Below are 21,196 nucleotides of genomic sequence, written 5' to 3'. Positions count from 1 at the left end.
GTAGGGGGCTTAGTGTTACTAGACACGAGGAACCTACCTCTTGACACAGTCAGCTCTGTCGGCAGCAACAAGCTGAAGCACCGCTTCATCGGACCATTTGCAGTCCTGGCCAGACATGGTGCGTCGTACACCATCGACCTGCCTAAGTCAATGACGACGCACCCGACGTTCTATGTTGGACGTCTTAAGCGGTACTTTGATCCGCAGGGGGTTGCTGACTTGCAGACCCCCCTTGGTCCAGCTCCTCGAAGCGAGGGCCGGCCACAGACGTCGACGAGGGCGTCGGAGCAGGCACCCAAGCCTCGGTCTGTACGGCAAAGCTGCGGTCAAGACCGTACGCAGGAGGGGCTCCGTACGAACGAACACCGGAGCCATACGCCGAGTACGCTGAGTACGCCGGGTACGCACCATACGCGTACGTCTGGGAGTGCGTCGAAGGCGGCTCCGGACGTGGCAACAGAGCCTCGACCCGTCGGATCATGCGGAAGGCCTCGTCCAGATCGGACGAAGAGGCCCGGCGATCGGGTCCGACACAGGGCCCTGAGGTTGACCGCCTCCGTCAACGTGTCCTTGTGCTTGAGATTGCACTTGGCCTTGGGACTGGCGGTGATGCTGCCGCCCAGGCCGGGAATCAGGGCGAGCTCGCTCGTCTTGCGGGCCGCCTTGACCTGTTGGAGCGTGAGGTCGCGAGCCTGTATCTGCGGGTGCGCAGCCGGAGCACTCGGACGAGAGTGGCGTTCGGGAGGCGCCGAATACTCGTACTCGTATGAGGGCACCTCCGCCCCTGCTTGACCGGAATGGAGAAGTTTACTTCCACGTGGAGCGGATCCTCCAGGAGCAACGGCGTCGCGGTAAGCGACAGCTCCTCGAGAAGTGGAGGGGTTATGCCTACTCCAAGAACTCGTGGGAGCCGATTGAACGACTCCTGATTGACCGGCCGAAGGCCGTCGCAATCTGTAAACAGAAGCGGCGGGCAGCTTTCATAAGTAGTCCGGGGCTTCTTGCCCCGAACCGCGTGCGGACGTGAAGACACTCCGTACCCGCGCTCATCGTGAGCGCCTAGAAGCCGCGCGCGCTTCAGATGTCCCTTGGGAGCAATGCGCCTGCTGACCCTGTGGGCAAACCGAACACGAAGATCACGCTGGTCCAGGATGCGGGACAACAGCTGATCTTCATGGAGGTCCCGTAACTCCGTGGGTGAATACTTGAGAGACTCAGCACAAGCCCAGAACATGTCCTCACAAGGGCGCCAGGTGGGACAGTTCTCGGGCAGAACCCAGGGGTAGCCCCAAAGAGGGAAGAGGCCACCCCGGTTCTCGGGCTTCTTGCGACACGTAGTGAAGTCCTTGTGAGGGATGCGGTGTGGCGCGAGAAGCACACATCGAGCAGCCTCCAAGTTGTCAACAACATTTCTTTCTGAACAAGAGTACGCTCGTAGATACCCCTAGAGGTGTGGCCACCAACAAGGCCACGAGGAGCAACGAGAAGCTCCAGGAAGAGATCTGCCCTAGAGCTCTCCTCGGGAGGCCAATACCCTCGCGAGTTGATGGTAGCTCCCTGGCTGACGGGTGCCACCACCGAACCCCCACGCACACGCTGGGCAGCTTGGAAGTCCTCCTGCTGCTGGTCGAGGTCATTCGTGATCTCCCGGGGCTCAGAGATAGCACCCTCTTCCTCTTCCTCCTCCTTTTCTTCCTCTTCATCCGAGGAGTCGAAGAGGCCCCGATGGGAGTACCGAGTCTTCTTCTCCTTGCGGAGTGGAGACTTAGAAGCTGCACGCTTCTTAGGGGCTTGGCTCCATCGGCTTTAGAAACCTTGGCACGCGCAAGACCCTCGGCAAGCGAGAGACGTTTGCGAGATTTCTCTTCCTCATCGCCACCGGCTTTGGGAGTGCCCTTAGCCTTGACGGCCGGACTCGCAGAGCGCACAAACGTCCTGGTACTGTGATCACCTTGATCACTAGCGAGCGACTGCACGCTGTCGTCCTTGTGCTAGCAGGGCACTGGGCTGTGCCCTCCCGCAGAACCCGCAGGAGCATCGTGCGTGCTCTCGGACTCGGCTTCGTCCTCACTGCCAGAGTCGAACTCACGTTCAGCAAACCGAGGGCTCGGACGGTTGTCTGGAGAGGTCGAGGGCGACGGGCTGCGACGCTGGCTTGCTAGCTAGCCCACAGCCGCGTCACCGGAGGAACCGAACGCTTCGGAGGCCACCTGAGTAGCCTCCTGAAGTGCAGAGCCTTTGCCGTGAGGCTTAGTACTCTTGGCTTGTGCCTTTCCGGCATCAGCCTTGGAGCGTGTCTTCGCATCGCCCTTTGCAGTACCACGAGGCATGACAAACGATCGAAGTGGAGACCAAGAAGAAGAGCGCACAGACTGCTGCTCGAGGCTCTAACTGTGAAGTGAGCCTCCGCCGCGCTCGCGCGGCCAAGTCGATGGTTTTCGACTTTGAGAATGAAAGTTTGTGACCAACACTTCTTCATTCTGATTGGTCGGTAAACTGAACCTAAGTGGGGGAGGATGTAACGGGGTACGTAGCCCTAAGTTTACCCCTGGTTACATGAAGTGTGACACGTCATACGCCGGGATATTTGGCACAAGGTACCAAGGTCGTCCAAAGCCAACCATTGGCTGGTGACATTGCATTTCTACAGGTGACCTATAGTTTGTATTAAACCCAAGCTTTATCGACCTATAAATATACTCAGTTTACATTCTACCTTAAGTCCTACCGGTAGGACGCCCATAAATCCTACGGGTAGGACAGGTTGAAGAGGGGTGGTTTACAATGATACTTCCTAGAAGTATGTTTTAAGCTTATCTATACTAGCTGTCTTGTGATGCTGCTAGGTGCTGGTGGTAAACGTTCTACCTGTCATCGCTCCACAGAGCGCATAATAGCTATCCGTATTGCAGTCTGAGCATGTGGTACAATAGAACGACACCTTCTTCTTGCATATCTTGCAGCGTCGTTGTGCTCGTTGAGGTGTCTTCTTCAGCCGTTGGTATTGAGGGCGATATCCTAAGACAAGCAGCGTGTGAGCAGGAACGCTGGTGTCATTCATATCACCATCAGCATTACCATCTCTCCTTACTCGGTCTGTCAGATAGTCATTGAAAATTAACTGGTACGCCAATCGGGAAGCAAATCGCCAAACGCAACAGTAGAACAGGCCACGATATTATTGCTCTTCGTCTCGTGCTGATAAGCAAGATAGGCGTCCACTATAACCATTCCGAGAATTGTGGCAAATATTCTGTGCGCCCACGAATGGGTCAGCCATTGACGCTCCATCTCTAGTGACCCTTGTCTATAATGGTCGTGCACGTCAATAGTTGAAAAATGCCGGAAGAAAAGCTCCACCATGTATGGCCGAGGTATTCTTTTTTCGTAGCGCTCTGTGCAAATTTCGCCACCATCAACAACACGCCGATGTCGAACACGCACACTATCAGAACCCGGAAGTGTGGTTTCTTTGTTAGATATTATCGGTTTGGGCTTTCGATCATTCCAGCAAAGTGCGTACATTCTCGATCCATTTGAGCAGCTGCTCTCCATTACTATGTGACTGCCACGAGGCCGAGAAACACTAGACCAACGTTTTAGATAGGCCATAGGATATTCTTTAGTCGCAGTCTTGACCATACCCATGAAATATAGTCCCATCATTAAATTGAGTTGAACAAGTGTCTTCACAGATGCGGAGGCACTATCGGCGACGACGGTGCGACCGCTGCCGGCGTAAGGTTGTGCAAGTCGCAGCACAACAGCAGTACCTTCTCCAAATTCGGCATTGTATGTTTTTTACGTTGCCGCTGCGCACCTTCCATTATATCTAGAGCTAGCAAAATTCCAGTGTTTCCATCACCGATAGATTTCAGCTCCGCACCAGCACCCTCGGGTTTTCGCTGGATCTTGGTAAGATGGGGGATTCCGTCATGTGTATACTTCTCTTCTCTTCCTTGCCAGGAGCTCATGCACTCATCCACGCATAACACCGCTCCAGGAGAAATAACCCTTTTTCATTGCTCGTTAAAATAATTAATTAGAAGTCTAACGGCCTGCCACGGGTCATCAACTGGTGCCCGGCTTGGCGCAAACTGAAGAGCGCTTTGAATGTTCTTTAAAGTACGGCACGTCATTCCATAGAGCTGACCAAAATTTGCAGCAGTTCCCACGCTTCCTTCGGGCACGGACGAGTTTCAATATACCGTTAGGGGCCCGTGTCTGGGCTCAAGAGTCATAGCCAACCTGATGCTAATCCAGCGAAAGAATTTACCTCGACCGATAACTCCTTGGCGTCTCTTCAGCAGCAGCGTATTCGTTTCTTATATCGTAGTCTGCAACGACCCCATAGGGTACATGAGATAGAAGTAAGATGCAAACGAACGTTCCCCCAGCAGCAAATGCGATGGCCAGTGAATTGATGCCTTACGCGCAGGGACAAAATCCGCGGGGTCAATGTAAACAGCATCACAATGTATCCATCTTCTCCCGTGGGCATATACACTTCCGTCGTCTTCATTCTCGGCTCTCGGCAATCCACTATCACCACCATCGACAGTAATGGTGCTACTAGCAGCACTCTCTCTCTCTCTCTTCATCTGATGAGCTGTTACTAATGCTCATGTCTGAGCTAGAGTCTGCAGCGTCAACACCTGTGTCTCCTTCCTCATCACCAACTTCTCGGGCGAGATCAGATGGTGTCCAAGCAGCTACTCCCACTTCGCGACGTATTGAGCGCGTTGAGACGGTCTCTACAATCCCTGAGTCCCACTGAACCTTGTACGAGCGCATACGAGCGCATACGAGTCTCCTTGTTTACCATAAGTACGACCCCACGCCGCTCAGCGAGCTTCTTAGACTTGCCCTCAACGCGATCTCCTGGAGTAAGTGGCGGCTGCATTACGTGTCCGTTTGCTTTGCTTCAAATGGCGGAAACAAAGCTACCCTTCGGCTATCAAAAGAACCAATCACAGGGCTCCAATGAATATCCAATTAATGACGTACGAGCTGAAAACTCTGACCCACCGGTAGGACAATCGTCCTACCCGTAGGACGATTTGAGAGCTAAGGAACCTTAAATAGGTCACTTCGCTCTCTTTTGATAAAGAGGGGGCCTGTGAACTGCCGTTCACTAAGAGTTTGTATACTCTCGAAAGCTAACTTCCTCTAGCGCAAGGTGCTGTTTGACCCCGTAACATTCTTTGTGTAATCCAGTACATGATCGGCATAAGTAACTGTGCTGAAGCTGCGACGTGTGAGCGTTCCGTCACGATTGGTGTGGGTCACACAATCCACTCGTTTTGCCGCCCACAAGGCAACGCTATCGGCACCAGAGCATGAGCTACAACAACCGGCGAGGAGGCTTCGGTGGACGCAGCCGGGGGCGCGGCAACCGCGGCGGACGCGGAGGATACGGAGGTGGTCGCGGCGGCTTCGGTAGCGGCTCATCCGTGGGCAACGAGGTGTGTCGACGCTTTATGGACGGTGGCAAATGCGAATTCGAGCAGACTTCGGGCGGCCGACCGTGTCGCTACCCTCACTTCGTCAAGACCATCGGCGAGACACGTGGCCACAATGGATCGATTAAGGACGTAGTAATGTGGGCTGAGCGCCAGCAGCTTTTCACGTGTGCAGCGGACGCCAGCATCAAGCTGTGGGACTGCGCCACCTGGCAGGAGATCACCACCATCAGTGTGCAAGACGCGCTGCCACCCGCTGCCTCAAGTGGTGGCAACTGCGGAAGCCGAGGAGGCAACAGAGACAAAACACTACACACTGAGGGCGTCGTGGCGCTCGTGCTGTGCGGTCCCTTCCTGTTCGCTGGCTTTGAAGGCCGCTTCCCGCCCAACCCCAAGGTGTCAGTTGGTATGGTACGAGGGTGGAACCTTGAGAACCCACAGGCTGCTCCTTTTGAGTTCCCAGCGTCCGATCTGATGCCCTTTGCACACACAATGAATGTCCAAGCGCTAGCTGTAGCGACTGACCCAACGGGCAACGCCACGCTCTTCAGTGGTAGCGCCGACGGGTCCATCCGATACTGGCAGATGGACACAGCCACCAACCAATTTAAGTGTCGCGGTATCATGGAGGGGCATGTGCGTGGAGTGACGCGCCTCAAGACGTTCGCAGTAGGCGGTGCGCCTATCCTGGCCTCGGCTAGTGTGGACTCGACGATTCGACTCTGGGATTTGGCTACATACCAGTGCGTCAAGGTGCTTTCGACTGAGGAAAATGGCCACACCGATGCCGTCATGGACCTCGAATTCTGGGTGAACGGTAACGAGACGTTCCTCATCAGTGGCGGACTGGACTGCGAGATCATCGTGTGGAGTCTCACACCTCCATTCCAGCAGCTGTTCAAGGAGACGCAGGACTCGCAGGTCACGGCACTATGCGGCACCCAAGATGTCGCTCAAGCTCCGATTCTTCTTATTGGCATGGCAGTACGCTACTCGTATATTGATGTGGCTGTGAAGAGTTGATATACTCACCGTTTGTTGCTGCTTTTCAGGATGGCACCATCTCAGTCAAGGAGCTGCCATCATTCGCGTACAAGACGACATTAGGCGCCAATCTCAACCAAGGCCATCAGGATGCTGTACGACGCATCGCCACTGGACCCAGCAACACGTTCTTCTCCACTGGCAATGACCGCAAGATGATTGCTTGGCAGATCACAGGCGACGCCGCCTCTATCCAGTCCAAATAAAACAGTGACGTTTTGGTCATGTAGCCCCAGTGCCGCTATGTTCAACTCAGAATCTACAATGAAGCAGAACCGCGTGTCATCTAGGCTGAGCTCACAGCAGAGACGTGGCCCCCCCCCCCTCCCGACTTTGGAGCAACAGTATGAGCATTTAACACGGTGAACAGCAAAAGCAAAAGTCCACACGCTCAACAGAATAATCTAGGCTCTTTAAAGTTGTAGATGCCCCTAAAAGTGAGGCGTGTATGGCGCAGTAGCTATCGTAGTCTCCTATCAACCTGAGAACTACGCGTGACGAACACCTTATACGTTGCTGGTACCGTTCTGAACTCGCGTCTTGTCACCGTCATCAGGCATGGCCAGTACAACCTGTTCCGCCACCAAACTCCCAGTGCGTGTGATTGTAGGCTGGCCAGACAGAACAGCAACACCATCAGCCACAATGTCCAGTTCCTTGCGCACACGTTGGAGCCAAGTAGCCGCCTTTTGATACGAATGATTGAGCGAATAGGCCTCCTCGAAGCAGGTTGCAGCCAGCTCCAGTTGCTTCTTACTGTAATGACACAGTCCCATGTTGTGACTTGTGACGTGGTGTTTGCCCATTTCCTGGGCAGACAGAGTGTAGTAGGCCAACGCGCTGTCGTATTCGTGCAGTCCGTAGAAGAGACGACCAATCTCAAAGGCAACGTCCTTCTCCTTATCTAGAGCGTAGTAATTCTTCCAGACCATCGGGATACCGTACACCACGTCCTGCTTGAGTTTGGGTGCGGCAGTCGGCGACTGATCCAACAGAACGTCGCGGAACTTGTAAAACACGTCAGGATCCCACCCGCTCAGCTTCATCAGCGCTAGTACAGCCTTCAGGGACGGTGCCTTAGCATCTTCCTTGGTGAATTTCTGCATCACAAAGAAGTCGTTGGGTCCAAACGACACAATCTCGTCTTTAAACGCCGTTTTCAAGTACGGGAACTTCAGACTGCGCTTCTCACACGCTTCGTCCAGTCCGTCGCCGTACAGCCCCGCCATCGTTGAGCTAAGAGCTTCACTCTCTCCGGCTGCGTTTGCTGGCAGCACGAACGCAGAGACCTTGAGACTGGCTTCTTCCTGAGGACTGTGCAACGCAAACCCTCCACGACTGGCGAAATACACGCCAATTGCGTGATAGTTGACCATGACTGAGAAACTGCCGTGTACCGCGATATGCGGGTCGCTGACTCCTCGAAAATGGTCGGGATTGTTGTTGCCTTTGTCACCTGATAGAGCCACGAGCCCGTTCTTCGACAAGGCTGCGAGACGCTCAATGGCAGACAAAGCTCCGATAGGCACCAAGACCGTCGCACCGGAAGACGCAGGATCGAAGTACTCGTGATACCACCTCAAAATGTAGTTGCAGTGCGGTCTGCTCTCTCCATAATACGCTTCATCGATCTGCTCGTACTTGAAAATGTTGTTCAAGCGCTTAATGATCTCTGGGTCGAGAGGATCCGACTCCTCTGCACGCTTGGAACCGACACTGACCAGACCTTCCTTCAATACGCCACCGTCCACTTGGAACAGGTCGTGGTACAGTGTATCGAAGAGGTAATTTGCAATCAAACACAAGGGGTTACTCAGGTCATTGGGTCGAATGACCTGGCCAGACGAGTACAGACGCAGCTCCGTGTCTGTGGTGGCATCGAAGATGGCAAAGTCCACAATTCCGCGCTTGACGAACGGCGCCAGAGCTGGATGGGTCTTCCAGAAGTTGAAGTTCTGTTCCGTGAAGTCGGTCATGACGTAGCGGATGTTGCTTAACGGGAAGTCTAGCACGCTCTGCGGAGAGCAAAAAAGCGGCATTAGCACGCAGAATAAAGTATCCTTCAATTGCACGTGACTCACCTCCATTTGAGCGAGTGCCTTGAGAAAATAGAAGCTGAATTTGCCAGACCCAGCGCCCAGTTCCACAATGTAAAAAGGTTGTGAGGGGTCTACGGGTGACATCGATTCAGGCTTAAGAGCATCTCGGAAATAGGCGCTCAATACGTTACTGTAGCGCTTGGCGATGAAGGTGTTGGATGTGATAAAGTGCGGTACGATGCCCTGCGCCCACGACTCGACACCCTGGCGGTCGTAGAAAGACATCATTAGCTTCCACAGGTGACAGCGTGCGAAGGGCGTGAAGTCCTCGAGCTGGCAGCGCGGCGTCGTCTGCATCTCCAGCTCGCGTACTTCGTCGGCTTTCGGAGCAGACGGAGCGGGCGAAGGCGTCGAGGTGGTCTCCCCGTCGCTGCTGTCGCTGGTTACAGGCGTGGGCGATTTGGTTACGTGTACCCCTGCATCAGCATCGTCGTCAGGGACGGTGTGCATACCTGGTCGCACAGCCTCCGGACTGAGTGAGTGAGCATCTACGGGCAGCGGCATCAAGGATTACAGATAAAAATGGTGGTGCACTGTTGACGGCGGGTTGCGGAGTGCTATAGCATTCCCGACAGGCGCGGCGGTTTCTGTTGAACAACAGGTGACAGATCCTGCGATACAGACTCCGCCAAGAAACTGAAATGCACATACAGCTTATACCCTTGCAAACGCGGATTAAACTACTTTCAGCCTTTTCAGCCAGAACTTACGTGGTACTTATGATTTGCAATAATCCTCAGCCTTTACTTACTTGATATTTTTTGGGAACTTAGAAGGTCCACCCTTTTTAGCTTTCCATATCCCGAAATATCACCTCAGAGTAGATATTTCCATAATTCTGAGGTGATATTTCGGGATATGACCAGCTACAGACTCCCCCCAGAGGAGGAATTTCCATAAATTCTCTGGATATTCATATCCAGAGTTTTAGGGGCGATCGAAAACCGTCGACGATCCTTTATAAAATATTAGGGTGCTACATTTATAGTTATTAAAAGTATAGTGGCTTGCAAGTGATAGGCTAAAAGGACGGAATACCTAATAAAATACGGTAAAGCATAAAAAGCACTGGTGAATGTCGTTCCAAGCCGCCTGGGTCAACATTCACGCTATCTGGTTTTATATGGACTAATGCCGTGCTAAGCCCGGTGAAGCTCTGGATATTACGGTATTTTCAAAAAGTAATAACTAGTTCGGAATGAAGGACTTTTTAGAAAAAAAGGAGAAGAATTGCGATTTAACTAAGACTTCCAGTCTAGAAGAAGACATCAAAAAACCGAGCGAGAATGATAGTCATTCATTTGAGTGGCTATCCCCGAACTTCGAAAACTTGAAAACAAGTTGGTACCCTAACTTAAGAAAGTACTGTATTTTAAAGAAGACCTGTAGCAATTTTTCCACAGCTAAATGGTTTCTTAATCTGTTCGATCCTCAATTGCATGAAGTCTTTGGGTTTCTGCCAGCGCATCACGACTTGGAGTAAAATACTCCAAAAACTCTTTCGTAAGGAGGGCCATGAGATACAACTGCGATAACGTTTTCCCTCGAGTGACGGCGACATATAAAGATGAACGCTGAGGAATCCTGCGAGTCGGATGACGAAGCGGAGCAAGAATCATTTTCTCTACTGTCAGTCCTCCCTTTGAAATACCCGACGTGGTAATTCGTTTTCTTCCTCTGATGTGTGTGATGTGTGTGTGTGTGTGTGTGTGTGTGAGTGTGTGTGTGAGAGGGAGGGGGGCTTACTTACGCGTTACGTCTTAAGGTTGATGTGTATGAGGATACAGTTTAGCCAAAATGAAAAAGCCGCGGTCTAACGTGCGTTGTCGTCCGACCTTGCTGTCTTGACGCGAGACGGCCTCGATAGGAATCCTATTAGTATTCAGCTATTCCCTTCTTTAAATCATGTAGCCTTCATGTACTGTACCACCCACCATCGGTGGTATCGTATATTGGAGCAACATCCGCCTATGGGAGTTCTCTGGTTAACGAGAAGGGGGTTGGCACCTTCGAGGTTCCCCCTTAATCCCATTTTTGCTCAGTGGGAAAGAAAGCGTTTATTTCGGTTAGTCTCCTATCTACTAAGTGACGCCACTTGATTGCGCATTGTGCTAGGTTCTGAGCCCAATACTACGAGACTTTACTGATTACACTCGTGAAGTTCTGTGGATGTACTATGTCGGCATCAAATGGCGTGTCGTTGGTTGCGAGCGGTGCTGGTGTCACGACAACTAGTGGTAGAGTCATGATAATCAGTGATGCTATCAGTGCGTCCTCAAGGGTTGATACGTTAATGAATATCAATATTCCTCAATGTCCCGTACCCGGGAACGGAGGGGTCATTCCAGGAGCTCTGCCTCCCGACGGGATGACTCGAGGCCCGGTAGCTACTTCTCGCCCGGCCGTCCCGGCAGGGTGGTTCCCGTTGAGCCCGACGACCCACGTGCCCCTGACCAAGCCCGTTAGGGTGGTCCTATAAGGTGGTCTCAGAACGCCGGTGTCCTGGCGTCGTGGGAACAAAGCACCTCGCGTCATCAAGCCCCTTCCCAGAGCTCCCCGTTGTCCCACGAGGACTGACGACAAACGAAGTGAGTTCTTCTTTTTAGTATAAGAGAGATAGTGCAGTGTATGTAAGGTCGAGAAGGTGTTAGACCTCTCTTCCAGTTAGCTCACAGTCTTATATTTCCCTCCTTCTCCTCAAGAGGAAGCCAAGCCAGTAACCAAACTTCTATGTCATCTTACAAGTGTTCCTATCTACCGTTCCTGCAGCCACTAAACAAGACCGTACTCCCTGAACAGCCGCGGACTACCCGACCCTTGAGGGAAGAGGAGGTATACGACATCTGGTGGAGAAGCAGGGTAGTCTGCCTGCTGGAGAAGGTCGTGTTTCAAGTGAAGACTCGCGGAGAACGTAAGAAGGAAGGACGAGATGATGTCTTCTAACACCGGAGAAGATGTGAGCGCCACCATCCGAGAAGAAGAAGGTCAGACTGGGAGTCTACCTTCGAGGATGCGACCCAGTCTGTCGACTTCTCAAGGCCTTCAAACCGTGCAGAACATCGTGGGCCAAGCCGCTAACCGACTTGGAGGGAACAGCTCTAGTACTGGTGTCGAGCCACCCGCGGACGCTTTAGGCTCCGGGGTCCCAGCGACCTTCACTACGGAAGAATTGGGCCCGATGCTGACCTTGGACGGCGGAGGCGGCCGAGGTACGGCGCAAGGCTGGCTCAACTCCCTCAACTGGTTGAGGTCCGTGGCTCCTCCTGAAATTGCGGCAGCTATGGAGAGAACCGGGGGGAACGGTCTCGTGGGGACCCCTCCCCCTCCTATGACTCGGGTGAGGGCTACAATCCCGTCGTACCAAGGTTTCACCATCCAAACCCCGACTACGACGTATGGGCAGGATTTCAACCCGTTCTTCACTCTACCGACTGTCCCTGAGGGCAGTGGACGTGCTTCCCCGGCGAATATGCCTGAGAGGACATCTAACGCTCCTCCTTGGGGTCTCCCGCCCTCTGGTGACTTACGAGGTGGCGTGCGGAGCGCTCCTGCAGTAACGGTTCCCGCACCTCAGAGTGCTCCCTCTCAAACCTCAGCTCCTACCGTTCGAATCCCTACGCGAGACACGGGGTCTCGAACTTCGACCACCAGTGGGGTCGCGTACGGGGTCGGCCCTGCGGGAACAACCGGAGCTTCCCAAGGAAACGGGGGAACTTCGGTCCCTGTCGGGGTCCAGCAAGGTCTTGCCTATGAAGGATATGGAAGTAACTCCTACTACGCTTCGCCGACGTATGGTAACACGCCTTCAACAACTAGTGGCCAGTATGGTATACCCACTAACATCCGGAACGCTATCCGTATGCTTCAGCCGTTCTACTCGGAAGGAGCGTCGGTGGAAAAAATTCGATCATTCTGGGACGCATTCGAGAACGCAACTATCGGGTTGGATGAACCTCTACGACTCAGTGCTTTCCGGTAGTGCTTAAAGGGCAAGGTCGGCGAAGATTGGTGGATGTACTCGCGCATCAACAGCTTTGAGCCCTGAGAACTCGGTTCCACAACCAGTTCATCAGTCAAACCCGTTGCAACTTATTAAGAACCTTGAGAACGCTAAGCGACCCTAGAGAATGTCCGCCGGAGTGTGGGGTGACATGATTTCGAGCCTCTGCGATGATGCACAGTGCTACGATCCTCAGATGCGCTACCAGTACTTCTTGTCTGGACTTCGGAACCGAGATTGGAGGAGCGCTCTTACCACGACCATGATCGACTCCATCCCTGCGGCTGTGGTCATGTTGCTCCTCAAGAATATGCATCGTCCCGTCGAAGATGACTCCGAGTTCGATAATGTTCCGTCCCCTAGAGCTTTCCAAGAGAACACTGGCCTCGAACGCATGATGAACATGCTGCAGCAGAAGCAGAATCTACTCGCTCAACAGCAGCACCAGCAACTTCAGCAGCAACAGCAGCTGATGCAGCGTCCCTTGGCGGCCGCCTATGCTACTCCGGCGATGAATGTGGCTGCAGCCTACTCTCCTCCTGATCCGAACACTTCCCTGCATTATCAACCTACCGGAACGCTTCCTATTACGCCTAGCAGGGGTGTTCGTGTGGGACCGGACTTGCGCACTCAAGATGGTCTTCTCGTGTGCGGTCGATGTCACACTCTGGGGTGTAGTCGAATTCACTGTCGTCGCGGCAAAGCCACCTGTCCTCACGGTAAGGAAGTGGGCCACATCGGTCCCGAGTGTGAGCGTGACCCTCCTAGCGGATTCCGGAACACGAGGAACGGTCGCAAGTGCTTCCTGTGTGATGAATCGGGTCACATGCTGGCGGAATGCTCTCTAAAGACGTCGCTGAAAAGACTTGGCGTTCCGGCCGGGGCAACGGCGGGACCTGTCCTAGGACAAGCGCCCAACCAGCAATAATGGGGGCGAGAGGGAGGGGAAGGGAGTGTCGCTCCTTCCTCTTGTCTATGGATCGACACAAATGGGAGCGCTTTGAACGCCATGGGGGGGGGGTCGACCGAGAGGTATGAAGTGTATCCCGTTGGAGGTGGGATGAGTTCCACCTTACTGGAAAGAAATGAAACGACTGTGAGCAACGAACATATGACGAGAACTGAAAAGCTACTGCCGCTGGTGGATGACGGATATACGGCGCCCGTGTGGAACGGGGTGTCGGTGGTCCCAAATGCAGTCGGCGGTTGGAGGATGGAACAAGAAGCGTTTGTGACGGAGGTAGGCTCGGGACCCGTATGAGACGGTCCCTCGATAGCCGCAAACATTGACGAACGCTGGAGTGCGAACCAAGGAGTGGTTACGAGAGATGACCAAAAAAGTGAGAGCGAAGCAGTGAAAAGAGAACTAAACAAGGAAGGGGAAGCGGAAGGGCCGCGACCTCAGGCGTCCTCGGCGGAACGAGACTACATGACGACGCCCACCCACCACAAGAGTGTGGTTTCGAGTGTGCTAGACCCCGATAAGGAAAAGAATGAACCTAGCGACCACCTGCTACAGGAAGCGTTACCCCAAGACGTGACGGAGGTACTCGAAAGCCCACCCCGAGAAGAGTGTGGAACTACAGAAGATAGTGTCCCCGTCTCGAGGGTAGACCCACGCGAGAGGGAGGAAGACGTGACCCCTCCCGGAAGAAACGACTCCTCCAGAGAAGACTCTGAGGACGTCGTCAGTACTAGTTCGGCTAAGGGTGAGCCCGGGAAGGGGCCTTCCTTCGCGAGAGTGTTCGCCAAGGAAGAACTGAATGCTTTGGAAGACGGAGAGCCATCTGGGCTGGCCGAAGAGAAGGAAGAGTACGACAAGCAGCTCGACGACCGACTGTTCCCTCTTGATGAGGTAGAACTAAAGCGCAGGTTGATAGAGAATGCAGAACAGTCGAAGGAGTTATCTCTTGCCGAATTGAGTGTCCTGCTTGACATTCCCGAAGAGAAACTAGCGAGGACCCGAGATTCTTCCCCCGGTCGGCTATCTACTCCGGAGTACTGGTTGGAATGGTTCCAAAAGACGCTGGCCTCATCCGAGAAGCGAAGCGTGCCAGCCGTAACTTCCAAGAGGAATCGCCGGTACGGATTAACTCTGTGACTTCGGACGACTCCGATTACCGAGACGAAGGAGGCGGGACCTCGACGAAGAGGTTCTCGTGACAGGATCTGCCTAAGACGATAGTGCACTTCCCGGAGCTGAAGATACCACCTCTGCCGAGAGAAGTGTGTCCAGTGGACCCCTCCGTAGTGGAAGATAATATCGCGCTGGCCTTGAGAAGTTCTCCAGAGAGGCCCTTCGACCTCAACAAAACTGAGTGCGGCTTGCTGAACTCTCGAGGTCTCGTGCCTGACCCTTGGCGTGCCGTGGTGCGGCGAGCAGTATACATCCTCGTAAAGACTGAAGCTTTAAGTGGAGGTGGCTGGTGTGAAGGGTGTATTGGCGAAGGATCGCTACAAGAAGAAAAGAAAGATAACTCCCCGCCCCCTATTGAGTTCCAAGGCCTCCTAACCAGGACCGAGGTCTTACTCGATCGCCTCGCTGCTCCCGCTGACTCGCGGTTGAAGGAGTTACTAACTAAAAAGATTTCGGACCTCTACGAGAAGGATGCTGATCAGCTACGCTTGAAGATCCTCGAGAGGAGTTCACCCTGCCGACTCTGTCGCTGGAAGGGTCCTGGTCCTATGTACTCACCAAACCCGAAGCAAGTCAGATTCGACTGTTCGCCTCTGTTCGACGACCGTACCGAAGCCCTCGGAGCGAACTGTTCTTCCCGAGATAAGGAAAACGGGTTATACGGCTATGTGAACGTCGTCGCCGACGCTCCGGAACCCCGCCCCAAGCCGGGCCTGGTGGAAGTACCGAGCACTACAAGGAACTGGTCAGCTGACGAGGAAGAAGGGGTCGTCCCCCTCGGCAAGCGGGTGATCGGATCAGTGGGGGCGTGGAAGCTCTATCGTGGGGGTTTATCGAAAACCTCCCGGCCGAACTTTTTATCGACTCTGGGGCCGTAGCGTGCCTAGTGCACCGGCGAGTATTAAAGCGTCTCGGCTTAACTAACTCCCCTCTCATACCCTACGTGGGTAGTCTGAACGGTGTGTCCTGGTCTACGCTCGATATCGAAGGAGTAATCTACTTGCCTGTGACGCTGGGCTCCGTCGAGAGGAGGATACCGTTTGCCGTCGTACCTAAGCTACACGTCGACGCCATCCTGGGCACCCACGCTCTCAAGGACTTCCGCGCCGTGGTAGACTTGGATGAGAATACTGTTACGCTAAAAGACACGGGTGAGGTGTTCCCTCTGGGATCTCCTCGAGTGGAGGAATCTTACCTACCCCCGCATCTCATCTACCATTCGACTCCGCCCTGGTGGACAAGCTCTAGTGGTCGCGGAGATTCAAGGTCAACTGGTTGACGGGACCACCGTCCTCGTAGAAGGACTTGCCGAGTTGGATGACTCCATTAAAAGTTGCTAGGACTCTGTGCACGGTGTACAACGACCTAGTGATCGTGGAAGTGTCCAACCCCTCTATCGAGGACGCTGTTATCAAGCGAAGTACTAGATTGGCGAGTGCTACGGTGATCCCCGAGACCGCGCTTCTGCTAGGAACTACGGCGAGGCTGAAGCACGAAGCCACCCGGCCCGCCGAGACCCAGACCATGAGCCGAAGAGCCCAAGATCTTTGGTCCACTCGGTCATTAGCGCCTCTCGTACTACGACCGAAGTCGCTCAGGAGTCCGTACCCGAACTGGATCGAGTACTCAAGGAGGAGCTCAGGGTTGACTTAGACGAGTCCAAACTGGGGAGCGAACAGAAGAAAATATTCACGAAGTTCCTCCAACCGTTCGAGGACATGTTCGTTGAAACCTCGATGCGCCCCGGACGTACGAGCCTACTCGAGTTTTCTATTGATACTGGAGAACACCCGCCTATAAAACAACCTCCTTACCGAGTGTCCAAGGCGGAAGGAGACGTGATGGAGTCCGAGATACAAGAATACTTGAGGTAAGACCTCATACGACCTTCTTCTATCCCTTGGGCCAGCCCGGTGCTTATGATCCGCAAACCGGACGGCGGAATACGGTTCTGCATTGACTATTGAAGACTGAACGCTGTCACATCAAGGACTGCTACCCGATGCCGCTCATTGACGATATTCTAGATGTACTAGGAAACGCTAAACTGTTCTCTACAATGGACATAGCGTCCGGCTACTGGAACGTCCCGATGGCAGCGGATAGTGTGGAGAAGACTGTCTTCACTTGCAAATATGGCCTCTTCGAGTGGCTCGTGATGCCGTTCGGACTGTGTAATGCCGTACTGGCCTTCGAGCGACTGATGGAGACTGTGCTTGTCGACCTTAAGTGGCGGACTTGTCTTGTGTAGCTCGACGACTGCGTGGTCTTCTGCGAAGATTTTCCTACTCACCTAGTGCGACTAAAGCAAGTCTTGGAACGGTTTCGATCTGCTGGGTTCAAGCTCAAGATGAAGAAGTGTAAGTGGGCTCGTGACCAAGTAGCGTTCCTGGGACACGTCGTCACTCCTTCTGGCATCTTGCCCAACCCCGAGAAAGTCAAGTCAGTGATGAACGTGCTAAGACCACACGACTTGCACACTGTGAGAGCGTTCCTGGGTTTGGCTAGTTACTTCAGGCGGTACATCCCGGGATACGCGGCCATATCGGCCATGATCGAACGGCTCAAGATGAAGGGAGCCCGATTCTTTTGGAGCGACGACTGCGAAGCCGCTTTTCTGCAACTAAAGTGTAAGCTGGTGGAACCTCCTATCCTTATGTATCCCGACTTTTCAAAGCGTTTTCATCTATACGTGGACTCATCTAAACTCGCTGTGAGAGCGTGCTTGATGCAAACCGTGGATGGGCGCGAGAGAGTTGTAGCCTATGCGAGCAAACTACTAGTAGGCTCTGAGAAGAACTGGGTCCATAAGGAGGACGGTACTTCGGAGATCGAGTGTTGGGGCATTGTATGGGCCACGCGCAAGCTCCGCTGCTACCTGGATCGCTGTGATTTCGACCTGTACACGGATCACAAAGCCTTGACGTGGGTCTTCGACGAGACTAACCGCACGAGTAACGCTAAGCTGGCTAGGTGGGCCATGGAGTTGTATCAGCTACGCTTCAAGGTGTTCCACAATCCCGGTACTTTTATGGGGTATGTGGATGGTCTGTCCAGATTGCATACCCAAACCATCAATGCTATCTCTATGGCGGAGTTACGCAATGATGCTGACGAGTCCCCCCCCCTAATACTGTCGAAGTCGGGGAGACTGCGCCTCTCGACTCGACTCGGCTCCCTACGGAACCTTTGTTAGAGAACGCGGGCGACTCTGGTCCCGTAGCGGCTCCCGATGAAGAAAAAGTTACTGACCAACGCTTGGTGTCACCAGTTGATGTGTTCGGGCTACAACAGACTCGCTTCGTGGACGAACAAAAGAGGACACCTTGGATCCAAGCTATGATAGCGTTCCTAAGTGATGGAGCTCTAGCTCTGGACCCTCAGATGCGCACTAAGATCCTGCTGATGGCCCCTAACTACTCGGTAAAGAATGGCGTGCTCATGCGTCGCGTGCACTTGAAAGCTCGCGCCGGACCCGCGTCTACTCTTGAGATACCTGTGATCCCCCTGCCTTTCATATCGACCGTACTGCATCACTGTCATAAGGATGTACTTGCCGCGCACGTCGGAGTTACTAAGACGCTCGACAAAGTGCGCAAGCACGCTTACTGGCACGACTGGAAGAAGGATGTGGCCGAATATGTTCGAGAATGCACCGTTTGCGGCAGTGGTAAAGGCTATCGCCCTTGGAGAAATGGCCGGATGCAGCGAATGCCAGTACAAGAACTATCCGGGCATTTTTCTCTACTAGTGGTGGATGCCATAGGTCCCCTAGTGGCTACTCCTCGAGGCAACAAGTTCATACTCGTCTTCGCCGATTACTTTACTCGATGGGGCGAAGCGTTCCCTGTGGCCCGCTTAGACACTGTAACGTTCGTGGAGATAATGGTGAACGAAGTGATCTCGCGGCACGGAGTCCCCGAGAAACTGCTGAGCGACCAAGGATCCAGCTTCATATCGAATTTGGCCCGATCCTTCTACGAAACACTCGGGATCAAGAAGTTGTTTGGAGCTGCTTATCACCCTCAAACTTAGGGTCTAGTCGAACGCTTCAATGGTACACTGATCGGGATGCTAAAGATGTATGTCAACGAGGCTCAAAACGACTTGGACTTGTATCTACCCCGAGTACCTTTTACTCGCGTACCGTTCGTCTTACCACGAGGCTCTTAAAGACTCTCCTTTCTTTAGCCTATATGACCGGGATCCGATGTTACCTCTGGACCTCGCGTTTCTCAACACGAACAACGGGTGGAAGAGTAACGAAGTCGCTAGTTACCGACGAAAGCTATTCTTGTCTCTACGAGATACGAGACGACTAGTGGAACGCCAGCTCTTGAAGGCCCAGGGCAGACACGAGCAACGACTGAGTAACCAGGTGTCGATTAAGTTCAAGGAGGGAGACCCGGTATGGGTCTATTAGTACTTCCGGCTCGTCGCGGAGAGAAGACCACGAAGAAACTCGCTTTCGCGTGGCATGGCCCGTACCGTGTGGTCGGGACTATGGGGGGAAACTCCGATCGCGTGGCCATTCCTTCTCACCCCAACCGAGTTGTGACTATTAGCGTCAATAGGTTGAAGCGTTTCCAAGGACGGTGGAGCCGACTGTTCCCGTCCGAAGTACCTGATGGAGTCTAGACGAGTCCTGGTACCGACGATGACGGACCTTTGTCAGAAGAAGACCTCCCGTCTACTAGCTTTGTGGAGAGACTCCTGATTGGTGGGGAAGATACAGCCCTGACTGGGGTTCCCTACTCCGTGATCGACATAATCGCCAGACGGAAAAAGAACCGAGAAGAGCAGTTCCTGGTGTTGCTGGCAACCTATGAGACGCCTTGGAGACCTCGGAACACTCTATTGCCCACCTACGCTGCTCTGATCAAGGCGTTTGAAGAGACCCGTCGTCGGGAGGAAGGCCTACCTGAACTACGTCGCAGCGCGCGGTTGGAAGATGCTAACGCCGCTGTAGACGAAGAGGAACTACTCTTCTAGGAGAAGAGAGTCGTGACGGGCCGAATTATTGAGCCTGAGTGAGCTTGTGGCCCCGTCTTCCTCGGAAGTGTCCTGAAGAACACTTCTTACGGCTCTGTATATTTTTGGATTCTACATTACAAGTGGCTGATCTACTACCTACCGAGCAGAAAAACAATTTTACCGCGATTTCAAGAGGAAGAACGAAAACGACAAATGGAGAATGAATCGTGGTGAAAAACAAAAAGAAACTTAAAAGAAGAAGATACCACTACACATACGCTCATCCTGTGGGAACGGTACTGGACTCGTACGGATCACTAACTTCTCGACGGCCTTATGTTAGGCTGTTTTGTCGGATTTCTTTGTCGGCGAAGTGGGGGCAGAATGCTCTCCCGGTGAGCTCGCCTTCCGAGGTGCTGACGGAGACCGAGAGGCCGAGCGTCTCCTAGGAGACACTGCCTTCTTCAACGAAGACGCCGAACTCGACTGCGAACGCTTGCGCGTACCGTCCCGCGACGCTTGAACTGACGGGGAAGTCGTCGTTTTGCCGTCGGTTAGTTTGTCGGGAGTAGCTTTGTTCCCCTTCGCGTGTGAAGGTGATCTCGCCTTATCCCGCCTGGACTCAGTACTCGCCTTAGTGGTCGAGGGCTTAGTCGGGGACTTCGACCGGGAAGCCGAACGCTCCTCCGAGCGTGACCGCCGAGACTTATTGCGCATTGGGGGCTTCGATCGTGACCTTAGAGGAGATACCAAACGTTCTGGCGAAGCGGCGCGCGCTTTGAGCTTGCCTTTAGCGCGTGGGGTGAAGGGGACCGCTTGCGCAACGAACTAACACGAGATTTCTTCAGGAAGGTAGCACTACGTAACGGGCTTCGCGCGCTCCTTCGACTTCAGAGGCTTGTGGGAGAGCTGCAGGCGCTTTTTGGGGCGCTTGTCGTCATCCGAACTCTCGTCTGAACTAGACGACAGGCGCAGCGTTATCTTAACGGGGCGGAGTTCTTCGGAGTCACGCTTGGCTTCGTCCTCTTCGTAAGCTGACTCTTCCTCAATCGCTTCCTCCCAGACCGCCGTGTAAGTACCGTCGGTACGCTCGTAAGCCGCGTATCCCGCGGAGTCCGCTTCCGACGAGTCTAGAGGAGCGACTCTGGGTGTCCGAAGAGCTCCTTTCTCCCGTTCGCGCGAAAGCTTGGCCGACATCTTCTGGAGGCGAGGGCAGTGGCTTAGCACATGCTAGACCCCCTTCGAGCGGTCTCCAACCCAATGGGGTTCGTGGTCCTCCTTCGACTTCATGTCCAGCAGGACGAGAGCTAGGGCCCGGTCTGTGATCTGGCTGTCCGGCTTCGAGCTGTTTGGGTCCAGGTCTCCGATGTGCTCCAACAACTCTGTGGTGGTCGTGAAGCCTCCCTCATCGATCTGGAACAGTAAAAGAGAGCATTCGACAACCCGAAAGATTAAACAGTCAACGAGAGAGCAGGACAGG

At 53.7% G+C, this 21,196-nt stretch overlaps 2 protein-coding genes across 2 annotated transcripts; one reads left to right on the top strand and one right to left on the bottom strand.

Annotated features, from left to right (window-relative positions):
- Positions 1-5,339: 5,339 nt before the first annotated feature.
- Positions 5,340-6,712, top strand: PITG_19419 (uncharacterized protein; the record flags this gene model as incomplete). Its single annotated transcript, XM_002996914.1, has 3 exons — positions 5,340-5,868; positions 5,974-6,446; positions 6,515-6,712. 3 exons carry the CDS (start codon positions 5,340-5,342, stop codon positions 6,710-6,712), a joined length of 1,200 nt encoding a protein of 399 aa, XP_002996960.1.
- Positions 6,713-6,897: 185 nt separating this feature from the next.
- Positions 6,898-9,119, bottom strand: PITG_19418 (uncharacterized protein; the record flags this gene model as incomplete). The annotated part of the gene is made up of 2 exons (XM_002996913.1): positions 6,898-8,521; positions 8,588-9,119. 2 exons carry the CDS (start codon positions 9,107-9,109, stop codon positions 7,013-7,015), a joined length of 2,031 nt encoding a protein of 676 aa, XP_002996959.1.
- Positions 9,120-21,196: the final 12,077 nt, after the last annotated feature.

Source organism: Phytophthora infestans, genomic scaffold, assembly GCF_000142945.1.
Source record: "Phytophthora infestans T30-4 supercont1.97 genomic scaffold, whole genome shotgun sequence".
NCBI classification, from domain to species: Eukaryota; Oomycota; class Peronosporomycetes; order Peronosporales; family Peronosporaceae; genus Phytophthora; species Phytophthora infestans.
The sequence above is the reverse complement of the archived record's forward strand: the minus strand, read 5'-3'. Positions and strand labels throughout refer to the sequence as shown.